The 16,177-nt window shown below is 36.4% G+C and overlaps 1 protein-coding gene across 2 annotated transcripts; it reads right to left on the reverse strand.

The window, feature by feature from the left end:
• Positions 1-4: 4 nt before the first annotated feature.
• Positions 5-14,114, reverse strand: LOC113773123 (ubiquitin carboxyl-terminal hydrolase 12-like). 2 transcript variants are annotated; one of them, XM_027317667.1, is made up of 32 exons: positions 13,898-14,114; positions 13,449-13,536; positions 13,059-13,206; positions 12,794-12,951; positions 11,870-12,135; positions 11,560-11,778; positions 11,364-11,472; positions 11,169-11,284; positions 10,024-10,122; positions 9,154-9,263; positions 8,635-8,709; positions 8,062-8,140; positions 7,838-7,984; positions 7,675-7,755; positions 7,466-7,585; positions 6,804-6,929; positions 5,804-5,881; positions 5,594-5,682; positions 5,342-5,450; positions 5,155-5,223; positions 4,942-5,052; positions 3,937-3,992; positions 3,671-3,848; positions 3,398-3,499; positions 3,239-3,310; positions 2,769-2,834; positions 1,996-2,061; positions 1,423-1,509; positions 1,162-1,278; positions 991-1,065; positions 813-899; positions 5-646 (listed from the first exon to the last, which is right to left on the reverse strand). In XM_027317667.1, the coding sequence occupies exons 1-32, from the start codon at positions 13,925-13,927 to the stop codon at positions 605-607; spliced, it is 3,375 nt and encodes a 1,124-aa protein (XP_027173468.1). In that variant the 5' UTR covers positions 13,928-14,114; the 3' UTR covers positions 5-604. The 2 variants fall into 2 exon arrangements, with proteins under 2 accessions (XP_027173468.1, XP_027173469.1); XM_027317668.1 differs by having other exon boundaries at positions 6,804-6,926; positions 13,898-14,113.
• Positions 14,115-16,177: the final 2,063 nt, after the last annotated feature.

A 16,177-nucleotide genomic window follows, 5' to 3' on the forward strand; every position in this document is an offset into this window, starting at 1 on the left:
CACATAATAAGAAAAACATTTTATATTGCATTAGAATAAAAGGGCTATTACATGGATCTTTAACTAAGACGATCTGTTTTTCTTACAAATGCATATCCCCCATTATAAGATGACAATGTACACAATCAAAAGAGGGGAAGTGAAAACTGGAAAATACATCAAACGCAATGGACAAGGAGGGAGCATAAACCACGAGTCCCTACCACTTTACATCCCCACAAATCAAAACCTTGGTATTACCAATAACTACACACAAAGAAAGCAACAAACCTGAGTCCCTCCAAACCAGAGAAGCGCCTGGAAAGGGAGGAAAAAAAAAAGGGAGCAACAAATACTACTTTCTTGTATGAACAAGGAGCAAGACCTAGGAGAAAGGTTCCCTCCCCAGAAAAATTGACGGAAAAATTTCGCCCTACAAAACCACCAATTCACTGGAAAATAGAAACAAAAAGGAGAGAAGACAGGTAGCCTCAAGCTAGTGACCTCTTTCTATGACACTCAATCCCATCTTCAATCAGCAGAGTCCCAACTTTTTTTACAATCGCATGAACTCGGGAGAGATGCACTATTGAGCTTGGAGCTAAAGATCCCATCTTAAGATTCCTTAATTGTATATCTTAACTGGCTTCTCAAACGTGTGACGATTCTGCAATTTTTGAGAGGAAAAAGATAATAGATTACCCAAAGCTGCTTAACCTCAAATAGTAGAAGAATTTTCAAGGGTATGCAAAGACAAGAGGCAAGATTTATTCATTCAAGTGGCTAAGATTAAAAAAAAAAAGAACAAATATTTACAGATCAGGAATATTTGCCTGGTTAGATACGTAAGCTCTTTTAGGAGTTGTATCAGAATGCTCCAAGCCAAGGTACTGCTCCCAAGCACCATAAACATCTCTTCTCTGGTAGGCAACAAATCAAGCTTCTTCAGTTTGAGGATACAAGAAAAAGGTAAAACATAAAAAACGGAAGATTTTGGACTACAAGCTTGACCTGGAAACGGCTGGACACAATGTCAGTGTCCTGAAGATACTCGGGGCGTCCCAGTGACAAAAATGCAAACTTCCACTAACCATTCAGGACAAGTAAAAATCAGTCCAATGTTAACAGAATGGCTTGAATTGTATTAGAAAGAGAATAGCTGAGAATAAACAAAAGTGTTACCTTTGAAAATTCCTCATCCGGAACCTGCAACTTCTTCTGAATTCGCACTTTAACTTCAGCCAAAGTTTCACCTTCACGAATGACCAAAAAGAAAGGTTCTCCAAAATTCTGAACTTGCTGTCGATGGAAAGAAGTGGCAAAGGTGTATATGCAATATCAAATTGTCACAGGATTAATAATAACAAACAAAGCCAAACGGGAAGAAACAGGGCATTAATGGCATCTCTAATTCACAATGAAGTATCTGCTACATCCAAGTACCATTTGATTTTGTGCCGTTTCCTTGGTGAAATGATAAACATGAATTAAGCGATCATGAGGACCAAGGTTCTTCTCTTCGTCCGGAATCTGGGGAGAGAACATGAATTTATAAAATGATTTGGGAACAAATAACAAAACGTATAGGTTCCCACAAGTCAAATGAATGAGTTTCAAAGGTAGTTATACTTGCCAATTTGATAGTGTTTCCAGTAGTCATATTTGTCTATGTGTATGTACAATAAGTTCAACCATTTGCACATGCGTTAACAAATCTCTTAAGCAAAAACAAACAGCAACAGCGTTTGTAGCACATCAAATTATTTAAAATAGTTTTTCAAATAAAATATTTTTGAAAGCATTAGAAAGGAAATTTCCTACACATGCAAGTTCATAATGTGCCTTAGCATGTTCGTTTTTCCAATATATAGAGGTTAAAAACACCAAAAGTAAGAACCCAGCACCTATTATCTCCCATAAACCAAAATTGAAGAGGAAGAATGAAAGAAAAAAAATGCAACAAGGTAAAGATTGCACCCTATGGGAAGTAAGACAGAAAAGGGCAACCACACTGACCTCCTCTGCCCGTAATGTCCAGTATTGATCATTTATATTCTCAATCTTCTCATTCAGGGGAAAGATCTGCAAATATTAAGACAACACAACCATGGGTACCATCCATCAGAAACAAAAAAAAAAAGGGGCCATGTCACAATTGAAACAGAAATACACGACAAAAAAACCAGTATCACTGAAAGCATGACCTGTCTCATAGTATATGGCCATAAAAGATCTCGCATCATAGAAGGCTAAATACAGTGTTCATACAGCATAAACCATGTAATGGCAGCTGGCACATGTATCAAGCTCATCTCCTAGAATATAGAACAGTGGGTTTTCCAAACATCTTCCATTCTTTCAACACATTTTTCTTGGTCCTAAAAGACAATACCAACAGCCTATACAGTAGACTGCTCATACTGGCCCAGGAACCTCGGTTCTCCACCAGCTCAAGCTGAACAACAACTAAATCCGCACTGGCCAACTAATCCTCGCAAGAGGTATCCTTTTTTAGCTCCTTCAAACTCAATATTTCCCCCAGAACAAATTTAGCACTAGTACAATTTACAGCTCAACACATCTATTGATGAATATAACTAAATATGAAATTTCAAACTCATGTTTCCTTCATAGACCCAAAATTTGCATAGCCATGGAAAAATAAACAGTTTTTCAAAAGACACTCCACTAATGACATAGTTCACTAAGAGTAGAAGCCATCTTTGCCCTCCACTACTTTCAGTCTGTCACTATACCATCATAAACAGCTTCCAATATGGGAAAGTTACCTTGTAAATCTTGTGATAGAAAACTTCAAGCAATCTAAGTTCAGCATTTGGTTGGGACAATTCCACCTGTTACATAGTGAACAATAAAGATTGATAATCTGAAGTCATCCAGCTGAGTAGAAAAAGGAATGGGATGTTGCGCCCCAGGCACTGCTGGGGGTTTCTACTTTACAGGCAAAATAATACATGGAAGTCATATACCAAAGATTCTTGAGCTCCAACAGAATTTTTTACACTACTGCTTTTAATTTGATGCATACCAGACACACAACACTTACTTCTAAAGAAAAACAGATAGAAGCCCATGTAGACCTACATGTTACGCAGGTCAACACGACGACTAGGAGGAAAAAAACATGGTAAAGGTTACATATTTAATAGAATCAACTCACATAAGTACTAGTTCAATAACATTGAAACAGAAAAGCGCAATAAAATGAAGTTTAAATAATTGTGGGCACCATTCTCACCTTTGTTTTAATTTCGTTAAGTACATCTTCTACAGTGCTCAGTTTTGGCAATCTAACATTGAGAATTATCACCTGATGGATTGTAATAAACATACCATTAGATACAGAAAATTTGGGTACCGTTATGCTGTTGCACAATATCGGTAATCTGAGACTTACCTCATCTTTTGTGGCATAATGAAATGCAACTTTCAGTGTTTTCAGACATTGTAATTCTGGCAGAGGAATATCCAGCACCTCATAGTACAAAATATCAGAGATCTGTAAAAGAAAACCAACAAAAGTTAACCGACTGAAATCAAGAATTCCTCTATAGCCCCTTATTATTAGCTTAATATCCAATGTTACAGGAGAAATAGGATCAAAAACTACAGATGAGATATAGGACATGAAGAAAAAATCCAAAATAAATTCAGCTCATATCATGTATACCTGATTGTAATGGACAAGCATATCTAGTAAGTGATCAACAGATCGATATTTAATGTAATTGGGCTTTGGTTGCTGAGAATAGCAATTGTGAGGAGTTAGCCTAATTTTTGATGGGTCGTTCAGACCAAGCCGTTGAGCTACTCTTTCCACCACATCATCATAAGTGTGGTTCTTTGCTCTAAAAATTGATTAACAAGATAGTATTAGCACATGACAATCAGAAATAGTCTCCAACAATCCAGACCTAAAGCATTGCAAGTACTTACAACTCTAAACAAAAATCATCCTCTTTGGGTCTCTCCAGAGCTCGAAAGTGAACAACCTGAAAACGGAAAATTTGAAGAAAGAGTTATCCAGGTTGATAAGAGAATTCTTGTCGTACTTGCAACAAAATAGCCCCATGGTAATGCCCATAAACCACCTGCTGTTCAGGATCATATAAGAGGACTGGAAAAATGAAATTACTTTAAGAAATTATGCACTCAACATTCACATAGCAAGAAAAGATGATGTATTCTCTATTACTCCAGCTATAAATGACAGCCAAGTAAACTGTAAGCTCTTTGCCTTCCCAACATTCCATTTCGGTGCCAATAATGCAAGTAAGGAAACTTATATCCTGTTTTGCATTCATAATACTCCCAGAAACCCTACATAAGCGCTATCATTTAGTTTAAAAATTCTATTAAATTATTGGAATATAGTACATCTTTGCTATTAACTGCATCACCTTTAACTTTTTGAAGTCCAGTGGACTTATCTACAACAAAGAGGTCATCTTAATTTATTTAGTCTAAGAGAAAATCCTTGAATACATCAATTTGGGAATAATAATGGAACAGAAAAAGCAAATTTGTTGAAGCATTAAAATATAAAAAAAGAAATACTTCCAAACTCGAGCAGCTTGACTGCAATCAAAGGTGATGCAGAGAGAGTAATAAAATTGAATAAGCAATCCCTTGGAAGAGTTTTTACTGAGCTCATAACAAAACCTACCCAAAGAAAAACCCATATTCGGGACCAAGTACAACCTTGACTAAGAAAAATGGGAACAAAGAAAGTTACTAACTACCCAAAAAAAAAAGAGAGAGAGAGAGAAAAAAGTAAAAACCCATATTCTGGACATGCATAAAGAATATATGCTCTGCCTACACACATGAATAAATAACATGCACAAAGAAAAAGAACAAGAAGAATGAACACGTGCCCCAAGAGAAAAGTAGATGACTATGAGAACCTAAATACCAAATAAAAAATCCAAGCAGGTTCACCTGGCGATTTTTAACATATTCCAAAAACATAGGAACATCAGGATATCGGACTTGTTCTTCACTTTCAGGTGAAAGGCGCTTTTGAAAGCAAATGATATCCCCATCTTCAATCTTCCAGAGGGTAAAAAGCAGAAAGATAAAAGACTTAATGAGGAGGAAAGTACAAGTTTGTAAAAGTGTCAAATACTGAAACAAAAGAAGAATGACAAATACCTGACTAAACCGGAATGAAGTCCTCCTGCAAAGGCGCTCGCACATGACATTAGGTTCATATTTTATTTCCTGCAAGAAGATATAGAAGGTAAAATAAGTTCATGTTCCATGTCCAATTCAGCATCACAAAGTAGCGAACAGATACAAAATTATTACAGACCATTATGTGTCGAAAAGGAATACAGACCTCAAAAATTTCAATTTCTTCCTCTGGAGCAAATCCCGCCAATTCGTTTAGTTTCGTCAAGATTTCAGATGGCTTTCCAGAACACTTAACAAAAAGCCTGCCAACATATCTAGAAAGAGAAAAAACAGACCGCATATCAAATGCATACCATGAACGGAAAGAAAAGGCATTACTTAAATGAGTAACCATGCATGCATATACATACACATGCACATAGAAAATATATGTATATGGACATAAAAAGCAAATTACCGAAGCTCTTCCTTTTCAGGATCATAAAGCTTAAAGAACAGAAGTATATCTTCTTTAGTCTTGTCAGGTGGAGGAATAGGACGCAAGTCCTGCAAGGTTAGAGTGTAAGTAAAAATGCATTAAAAGTAGGACCAGCAGAGCCTTTGAATAACAACCACATGCAAGTAGCAATTGCTAACAAGATTGTCTTGAAGATGGTTCAAAAAGTACCAGTCCATATTCTACTTCCAAAAACAGTTTGAGTTCTGCATTATGAGTTTTAGTTGATACTTCCCTCAACTGCCCAACCTGCACTTCCATATAAGAAGTATAAATTGACAGTAGAAGGCATATGCAGACCTCCAAGATGGGGGAAAATGCCAAGAACAAAGAGATATCAAAAGATAAATATAAAAACAAAATAAAGAAAACAAAACTGGAGATTAGTCACAAAAAAGGCAATCAAGACGATTCCACATCCTATTAACTGACTAATACCAAAAGCAAAAAAGGAACTTACAAGAGTAAAACTGATAAAGAATTTAACAAACTGACCAGAAATCTCAACAAGTCTATTCATCATGGTTAACCTACTTGGACGTCGAAGAAACAACAGTGCCTTTGGCGCAATATAGAAGTGCCATGGAGTCAGAATTGAAAGAGGATTTCCAACAGAAGAAAATATATGCACAACAGAATGACAACATAGAGGAACATCTCAAGCTCAACCTATGTCACACCGGACAACTAAATCAAAACCTACCTCCCTGGAAATACTTAAACTGAACAAACCCCAGACCTCTTTCAAAGATAGACCGCTTGTTTACTTTTGACAGAAGCCAAAAATACAAAAACCAACTTTCTCAAGGAATTCAGTTCTCCATACAAAACTTCATGAATAATTTAACTCTCTCATCATTGTTACAGATTAAAATCCTTCAAAGCTGAACTCTTGCTTCAAGAGCTTCTTCAAACTAGTTTACAGATAAATTGATACCAATCAGCCAGAGAACAATACTTCTTATACCTTGAATCTCCATCCACTATCCCTTGAAAAACTCATCCCTCCCAAAACAAAACTGTGGAATTAAAGTAACACTAAGCTCTCTAATACACATGCCATTAACAAGCAGCAGCCCTGCCCCCTTCCCATTTTTCACAGGGCAAACAGGAAAACAAAAGCAAAAAGAGATTCTGAAGGGCAAAGGATGCAAACCAAAAAAAGCTTTACCGTTTGTGTTTCTTCTTGAGGTGTCAATGGGCGATTGGGACGATATGTGTGATTCTGCCTCTTTGCCCAGATCCAAAACCGTTGGTATTGAACAGGAATACCAAATTCTTTTGCAACCTCCTCCTGCTTCATACACACATCTAGATTAAGAAGCCTAGAATATCTGAAAATTCAGACTATTAATTTAATTGGTTAATTTGTATCAGCAAAATGAAGTGTGAGGGAAATACTTAGAACACATTAAGAATCAACATAACAATTTGTTCATTTTTTCTTTCTTTCAGGATCTTTTATTCTTCTTCTCCTGTCTATACAAGTTTGCAATGAGAAATACACAGAAGTGTTGGTCACAAAGACAACAGCTCCATGCCTCATTGCAAAGCCCACCAAAATAGACGGGAAAATTCAAATGAATAAAGAAAAACAAAAAAAAAAGTATCAATCACAACCTCATCTTAATCCTGATAAGACTTCCAGTTTTTCTCAAGATCAGCAACTCTATTATACATAAAAGTGCGAGACAAAAACATTCAAAGAGTCAGAATAGATCATCACACTGTTTTTAACTCCCTATTTCTTTTGGTGTATCCACTGCAGATAACTCTGATGCTTATGGTCTTTCCAACGTCCACTAACAGAATTTATAACGAAAGGAAGAGTACCTTAAAAAGGTTGAAAGGCATTTGCTTCTGTATCCGGAAACTTCGAACTTTATCATGGTCAACAAGATCAAAATGTATATCTTTTCCTATTTGCTCTCTTAGATCCTCATCCCGCGCAACCTAGATAAGTTATTAGTACCATGTTTAACAACGTACTCAGAGGTAGAAAACACTTCAGAATGACAAATTTTGTACTAAAGGAATATAACCTTGATGATGGTATAAAGATGGGCCTGAGCTTTGTATCTTCTCTTGTCCTCCTTCTCTTCTTGTTCTTTCTTCAACCGTATCTAAATGAGACAATTATGCAACAATATATGAGGATATCAATTACATATAACATGGAAGCAAGAGGAAATTCAAGACACATACCCTGAGGTGCTCTGCGATGTCTTTCTCATCCACATCACATATTATTTTATCCTTGTCGCTTTCCCGTATATACACAAGCATATATGCATTTGAGTACTTTGTGAATTTAAAAGGAGTATTATTGAAGCCAGGATTTGTTTGTGGCAACTGTTGGAAAGAGGAATTATGAGTGTCAGCATCTTAATTCAGGAATACTGCATGAGGTTTGCTGATAGATATATTACCTCTTCCTCACCACCATACTGCTCCTCCAGCGCCCTCTTAACATCTTCTTTTGTAACTCTCTCATCGTCAAATTTGTACCTATGAGTAGACACAAGACACCAGAGTTGAACTATGTCAAAAGTTTAGTAATCACATCAAAGTTGCAAATATTTGTATAAAACTATAGATGCATCTCAATAAAGACAACAGGAACATCTGTAAATAGAAAAATAAACACACTGCATGTCAATAACTAGCAATGCAGTTCTCAAGCTAAGACCAAAAAAGATTGCAGTTCTCAAGCTTGCACCTATGGTGCAACAAATTTCAACCTTCATTGAAGAACTAAAGCAACTAAAGTACACAACAAACTTTTTACCTCTACAGACAGGCAATTACAGTCGGAGACCCCCGAGCAGGTAGAGAAATGCAACTATTGTATAACACATTTCAACCTTCATTGAAGAATAAAGCAACTAACATACACAAGAAACTTTGCCTTTGCAGGTAGGGCTACAGACAGGCAATTACAGTCAGGCCCACAAGCCAGCAGAGAAAAGAGCAGAAACGAGACTTCAGAGATAATTGCATACCACTGATCAGAGAGTGTCGGCCTGATGAAAGCATAATAGTGCCCACCATGTACCCCACCGCTATGTACCAAAACACTGCAATAGAAAATGGACACAAATAAGTTTATACAAATCTTGCTTAAATACTCGGAAATAAACATGAGTTAAACAAAAAGCAGAGCATAACATATTATTCACACCTAGACAATAGTTTGTTGCTAATGAATTATAAAGGAGGGCAGAATAAAATCATTAAAGCATCCTAAATCATTGGCTTAAATATATCAGTCTAATCACAGCCGATAGGTAGAACTGTGAAGAGCTCAATTTACCACAATGCAAATGGAAAAGATTATGTATTACATAAAAGCCAGACAGGAACAAAATCCTAGAGTAATGTAAGGAAAACATAAAAAGAGAAAGATGTCAGTATCCAATTTAATTAACCAAGCTTTCACTCTTCAGCCTGAGCCCTTCTTTCTGTCAACTTTTAACAGAGCTCCACATATACGCACAATATAGAGAGCTAAGAGAGTTCACCTATGAAGTGTGTAGAGATTGCGGACACTCCTATCTGCATCAGGGGACAGATATTTGCCACTCTCTCTGTCAAGGTCAAGTTGCAGAGGAAACTCATAGCGGTCATTTATCTGCAAAGCGTCAACCATTTAAAAAAAAAAATTCCAAGGTGCACTAAATACTGCTTGTCCAATTCAAGTTCGCATAAACCAATTACAAATTCAGAAGACAAAAAGCTCTAATAGGTTATTGTCCATACTCCTATTTAGAAATACTTGTTTCCATCTTTACACCTGTTCATCCTGGACCATTTAGTAAAATTATTACCAACTTAGTGAAGTCCACCACAGCCCACGAGCTACCTTCTCTACCTTCTTTGCTTGACAAACTTTTCCCTCAAAATCAGATACAGAATACAAAATGTATACAGGTAAATACCCAAAAAATTAGAAGTGATCTTTCATATTCAAAGAAGTATTTATTAGCATTAACAAAATCTTACAGATTATAAAGCAAAAGACTATATATATGGTAAATTAGAAGAAAGCTAAATAGAGAAGCAGATAGCCTAAAAACTAAATTTCAGAACAGATGCAGTGTTTCAGGCAAACAATAGCAGATGTGCTCAAAGCTGTGGTTTTCTATATTGTTTTCCATCTTCACAGGCAAAAATTTTTTCAACATTATAACCTTCACATTGCCAACAACGAGAAGTAGTTTTCATCAATGCATCAGAAGCAACAAAAAGCAAGGTCAGATATAAATTTATTCATGCAAGAAAACATGGTTAGTCTTCAACTTCTTCAATATACGGTCACAACCCCACCCCCACTGACCGGAGTACTTTTTCCTTTGCAAAGCAAATGAACACAGAAAGTTTGTCCAGCTAACCTTAACCATCGTATCACGCATAAAATCATACTCAAAGCGCTTGAGCTGAAGCTGAAGCACAGGAGGAAAGTCGATAAAGAGGACACCTTTTCTAGCATCCTGAAAGTAGCATACAATTCGCACTTTAAAAGCATAGTATTTCACAAAGTGCAGGAAAAACTGTCCAAATAAATTAGCAACAAGACAAATAGACTACATTAAAAGCCAAAGATTCCAGATCTGAAAACAGACTACCAGCATATAGATATAAGAATACACGCGGAGAAACATGCTATCAAAAACCTTATACATATACCTTTGCCACAAAAGAAGCCATGGAAAATTTATCTAAACTGGAGGAAGATCTTAAAAACCCATGACAAGCAGCTGATGTCAACACATGATCTACTTATTGGATTTGGCTCCTCCCTAGTGGATTCTCTCTTCATTTCCTGCAGTGCACATCTGGATGCATGACATGTGTCTTCATTTATTAGGAATGGACATGATCATTTTAAGTTTGACTAATCCTAACCCTTGATAATAAATGAAGACCCATGTCATACATCAGATGTGCACTGCAGGAAATGGGGAGAAAATCCACTAGAGAGGAGCCAAGTCCCTAATCATCTACTTATTTATAGATTTGACATCGGATTTAAGATAATTTGACAGCAAAATTTCCAATCAGCATTATCACTTGTGCTTCCACATGGTCAACAAAAAGACACATCATAATTTGCCATACAAGTTTTTCTTCAAGTGTTTGAGCAATGAATATTATAATAAGAATGAAAATATATATACCTCCATTACCAGACAGAGTACACCAAAACATTCATCTATAAGAAGGTTAGGCTCAGGTAGCACATGACAAATTTATGAAGTGACATTGCATCAATTTTTCTAAAACATTTACTACACTAAACAACGTGCTGTTACCAATAGTTATATAGAGGTCAACCAATTCTCTTATCAAGCCGACCACACTGGTCAACCCATTTACCCTTTAGGTTGCTCTATTTGACATCATAAATTACCATCACTGGATCTATGGGAAACAGTTGCCAGAATGCAACTACAACTTTCTGTATGTTGTACATATCAACTAAAAGTGAGACCAACCTAACCTACAAAAAACAAGATCAATTAATCCAGTATCCAACCTGCAAACCATGTTCCTCGGCATGGTACTTGTTATCACCTTCAAGACGTTCAACTTCCACATATTTATCAAAAGAAGCATAAACATCCTTACAGCCTTTCACATCAAGCTGAAGATCTGCAAAGAAATGCAAGTAGGAATAAAGTTCAAGTATAAACATGGAGAATATTTGGACAAACTTGGCAATAACCAGTACCATAAAAGGATTCCTTTCTTGTGGATTTGAAGTTCACATTGATGCATTCAATGTAGTTCATATGGTGCCCTTCAAACAACTTCTGTATTGTTCCTTCCACTACCGTTCCCTAGAAGAGCAAAGTACTTGTTTATATATCAGCATAAGACCACTTAGAACAAGATTCTTGGAAATCTACCATACTCAAGCAACATACCTTCATCTTATCTTCAAGTTTCTCACACAAAACCCTATTCAGTTCTTGCACATCATGCTGCATAAACGAGTCATACGTATCCCACCCAAAAGATTTAGTCAACTCTTTTGTTGCAACACTGGTGTCACTGTATTGAAGCTTATAAAACAAACTCTGTAGAGCCAGAGGGATGCTTCCTGAAGGCATATCATTCTCTGTTGTTGGCATATGATAAACAGCCTGATACATGACATTACCAATGAGGCATTTCCACTTTAAAAAAAATAAGTAAGAGAATGATAGGCCCACTTTAATGGAGAAATACACTAACCTTTCTAAAATAAGGAATATGGTACAGAGTTTGCAGGAGAGAATTCATATAACAAGTTGCTCCCTGGTTCTTTAGGCCCACATAACCAGTCTCTTTCTTTGAGTCATATGTCCAGTAATCAATGACCTTCCGTACAGCAACATCAGCTTCAACAACAACTGAGTCATTCACGAGGTACCCCTTACTCGGGTCATAAAGCTCACTAAGAGGCATGAAAGACGTAAAGCCCCAATCACTCTCCCTTTGATTGAACTGGTGCTGTGTGTCTGCAAAACCCAGTATGAAAGACTCTAATCAAAACCAATTAGAATCACAATAATAGATGGCATATCCCTGCAGTTACATGTCAGGATGTTAGGAAAAACAAATCTCAGCTTCCACGGACTAAATTGTTCTAACTATCAAGCATATCTCTGCAACCGTCATACTCCGGAAAGCACTAGCTCGAGAGGCATAATTTGCAGGCACATGTTGAGGGAATTATCAAGCATCAGAATGATGATGGGGGACTAGATGGAAAGTATACACTCTTCCTGGGCATCCAAAGAGTACATTTGGAGGAAAAAACAAAACAAAACTCAAATGTTACCAATCAAAACTACATCAGTGTGCGATTCCAAAACCAAAAAAAAAAAAGCTTTAGCACTTGCCTATCTGATTTCCCATAATGGATTTCAGTTATAAAGTACACGGAAAGTGCATCGAACAAGAGAAAGAATCAAAAGGGCAAAAGTGGATGCATGTCTGTGTGTGTATGTATATACATACTTCAGTTCGCAATAAGAAGAATAATAATGAAGCATATCTTTTCATACAAGTGACGTGAAAAACTACATCCAGCTAAAGAAAGAGAAAATAAACCTCCTCGCATGCCCTAACACCATTAAAAAAAAAGAGACACAGCAGAAAAGAAATAAGAATTACCTTTTTTTATAGTGAACTTGTTATGAATTTGATTAACAACAGCTAAGCTGAACTGGGCATAGCGACTCCACCCATATGGCAAGGCAGCTGAATCAGCAACATCTAAATACATTGACAGATAGTCGACATTGTTGCCTTTCGGAAAGATGAGCACGCGCCTGCTCATCAAAATGCCAGTCAAAAGGTGCATTTTACCTCTTTGATATCGTGCTATAGCTAAAACAAGACTTGAGAAAACGACAAAAGAATACAGCTTTACACTTACCATTTGTAACCGCCAACAATAAAAACCTCGGAATAAAGCTTTTTCAAATTCAAGCGAGAAAAGTTCTCAATAGTCCACGTGAACCTTGACGCTTGTGGCTCATCTACAGCTTGATTCTCTGCTGTACTAGCATTCTCTGGCTGTGCCACTGCTCATCAATCAACCCACAAGACAAAGGAAAAAATAAAAACCCCAAATATCAATAAAAGATAACTGGCCAAACTCATTTAAAATGAAAAGACTACTTAACGGCAATATCAGTAAATGGAATGCAGCTTCATTAAAAATATACAAAAGAAATTCAATTAGCAGACAAGGTAAGCAGACAATAAAAAATATCAGAATTGTAGTAACTTAAGTAGAAAAAGGAGAAGAAACCAAAGTGCCAACCTTCCATTGGCTGAGGACCTTCGACCAAAGGCTGAGGGCCTTCCACAAAATCCGAGTGGGGCACCAGCATCTCCTCGTCTTCTTGTTGCTAAAGTTCACAAGCAAAGTAAATATACCCAAAATCAAAAAAAGGGAAAAAAAAATGTGATCCGTTAAAACCCTAGCCCTGTCACCTAATTTCAAAACCCTAATATCAATTCAAAAGTAACTACTTAATTCCCAACACAATAATATTCATAATCCGTTCTTAAACCTTGCTTCCCACTCCAAAAACCCTAGATGATCACATAACAGCCAAACTAATTGCAATCGCGAAAAAATCATGCGTACAGCCAAAAAACATGTATTTATTCACCTCAAACGCTATTCAGAACAAAAAAAAATTGAAGAACACAAAATCGTAAAATGTGTGAATGGAAACTGTGGGAGTGGGGAAGGGGCAGACTTACATCCAAAGGTTGAGGAGTCATCATCGTCATAGTTGAAGTTGCGAGAAACGTCGGACAGACGAATCTGATAAATGGAAATTAAACTGATAAAATTGAGAGAAAAAAAGAGAGACTTCTCAGAAAAAAAAATATATGTATATATTAAAAAAAAAGGGAGTGAAGAATAGAGCGAAGGCTCTGGGTTTGCTCTGGGTTCGTCTTTTGGTTTTTTGATTGGGGAAGGGATTCCTTCGGGATTTCAGACAATCCCAAGGGTAAATTGAAGGAAGAGGGAAATTACGGGGAATTGCTGCGTAAATGTGCGTTTCGCGTGTATGAATATTTGATCTCTTTGATCCGCCACCGTCATTCGACACGTAATGTATTTCTAGACCGGTGGATTGAAGCTTTTTAAAGAAAAACTTTCATCTGTTTTCGTGATCACATCCTTCAATCACATTTTTGTGTCAAATTTATTAAATTAATATAATATATTCTCCTAATAAAAAATTTGAAAAATAACAATTGAAATGGGCCTTTAATTAAAAGTCTCTACGAATTGAAAAGAAAACCAAATTTTTTTATTGAGAGCTTTTAGATGATACCCCTTCTTTCCCCAAGAGAATTAATTAGGAATGCGTCGGTATTTTTTGCTATAGTTGTAGCAAATCCCAGTTATGTTCGTCTTTTGGTTCGATAAATCTTAGCCAAAAATGAAATTCAGCACATTAAAATGGATAAATACTTGCAGTGTAGTTTCCAAAAACTTGTTTGTCAGATTATTCAGGAAGAATAATAATATTTCCTTGCAACTTTCCCAATATCTTTAACCCAATTGACATCATATGAATGGTCAATGCGCAGTTCACGGTGCTTTTGGATTGTAATTTTTCAAAATAAAAATCATTACGTTTATCATAAGCATATTTTTCAATCACCTTACAGTAATCAGAAATATGCAATCCAAACAAATGCTCAACCAAAAGACAATAAGCTATGCCTCTGATCAAGCAACGCAGAGTCCGTTTAGATTGCAAGTCTTTAGAATTCTTACAAAAAAAAAAAGAATATATAATGTATGTGAAATAGAAAGTGATTAAAAAAAAAAGCGTGTTTAAAATTTTTTGTCTTTACGGAAAAACACCCAATCCAAATGAGTTGTTAACGTTTCCACTGCAAGCATTTTGTTTTGGTATTCCAAATTCCAAACGTCCAGTTGACTCCCTTCTTAGATTTACATCTTGACTTTGGACTATTATACAAGAGAGAAAAAAAGTCTGGCTGGATTGGATATAATTTTCTTATTCAAGTGTTAGGGAATTTCGCCCCTACTAGCCAATGGGCAGCAGACTTTGAAATAGAAGAGTGGTAATTGACGAAACTTTCTTCCTTCAGGCGTCTGAAACTTGGAAGTCACGAATTTGTTCTGTACTAGTGCTATATTAATTATTATTGCGGTACGAGAAGAAAAACCAATCACGACGACATGATTAGTTTGCTTGACACGCTTCATGCGTACACGTAGATGAAATCGCTTGTGCAGATTGTACGCTGTAACTGTTCCTTGTACTACTACGGAAAGCGAAACGAGTTCTCTTAATTGTTTGATCGATGCTTTGAGTGTCTGGCACTTCGGAATGATTTTTTCAATTCCATGTTTCACTTTGGGGATGGCATAATAATGAGCATTGAAATAGAACAGCATGATGCGCTTATGCTTCACCCGTTTTTTTTTTTTTTTTTTTTTTTTCCTTTTCATCTTTTACTACAACTTCTTTTTCCCTCCTGAAACCAAGCTTGGTAAAATTATCAACTTAAGAAAATTTTTAACCACGTAGTTCGTTGTAAAAAAATGTTCTGCATCTTTATCTTCTAGAAGTTCCTTATTATTATTAATTTTTTTTATCCATATGCATGGAGTTCCTTTGTCCATTTTCCACAGCACGGGGTCACGAGTCTGTGGCGTTCTTCCACGGCAGTCAAAATCGGGCAATCTCCAGTGTGCATTGAACGGACCAGCACACTAAAAGGTTATGGAGTTCCTTTGTCAATGTTCAGGACAATACGGGTAAGCATTTAGCCAGGGAACACAGGTCCAGAAACATAATATAGATGTATAATCAGCATATTTCAAACCACCAGGACCGATTAATAGGAATGTTTGTGGGCGATGTTATTGGCGGACGGAGTAGAATAAATACGAATATTTTTCGTCATTCACTTTTTAAATAATAATTTTATATCCTTTACAAGATCAAACCCATAATTTTTTATCCTAACTTAAATTTTCTACCACTGTTT

The sequence above is a fragment of the Coffea eugenioides genome, chromosome 6 (assembly GCF_003713205.1).
Source record: "Coffea eugenioides isolate CCC68of chromosome 6, Ceug_1.0, whole genome shotgun sequence".
Taxonomy (NCBI): Eukaryota; Viridiplantae; Streptophyta; class Magnoliopsida; order Gentianales; family Rubiaceae; genus Coffea; species Coffea eugenioides.

Excerpts from the sequence above, each read along its gene's own strand:
- LOC113773123 (XM_027317667.1), bottom strand. The coding sequence starts at position 13,927 with ATGACGATGATGACTCCTCAACCTTTGGAT. Across the intron at positions 7,985-8,061 it reads AGTATGGTGGTGAGGAAGAG|TTGCCACAAACAAATCCTGG; the intron begins GTAATATATCTA and ends TCTTTCCAACAG. Across the intron at positions 7,586-7,674 it reads ATCTTTATACCATCATCAAG|GTTGCGCGGGATGAGGATCT; the intron begins GTTATATTCCTT and ends TAACTTATCTAG.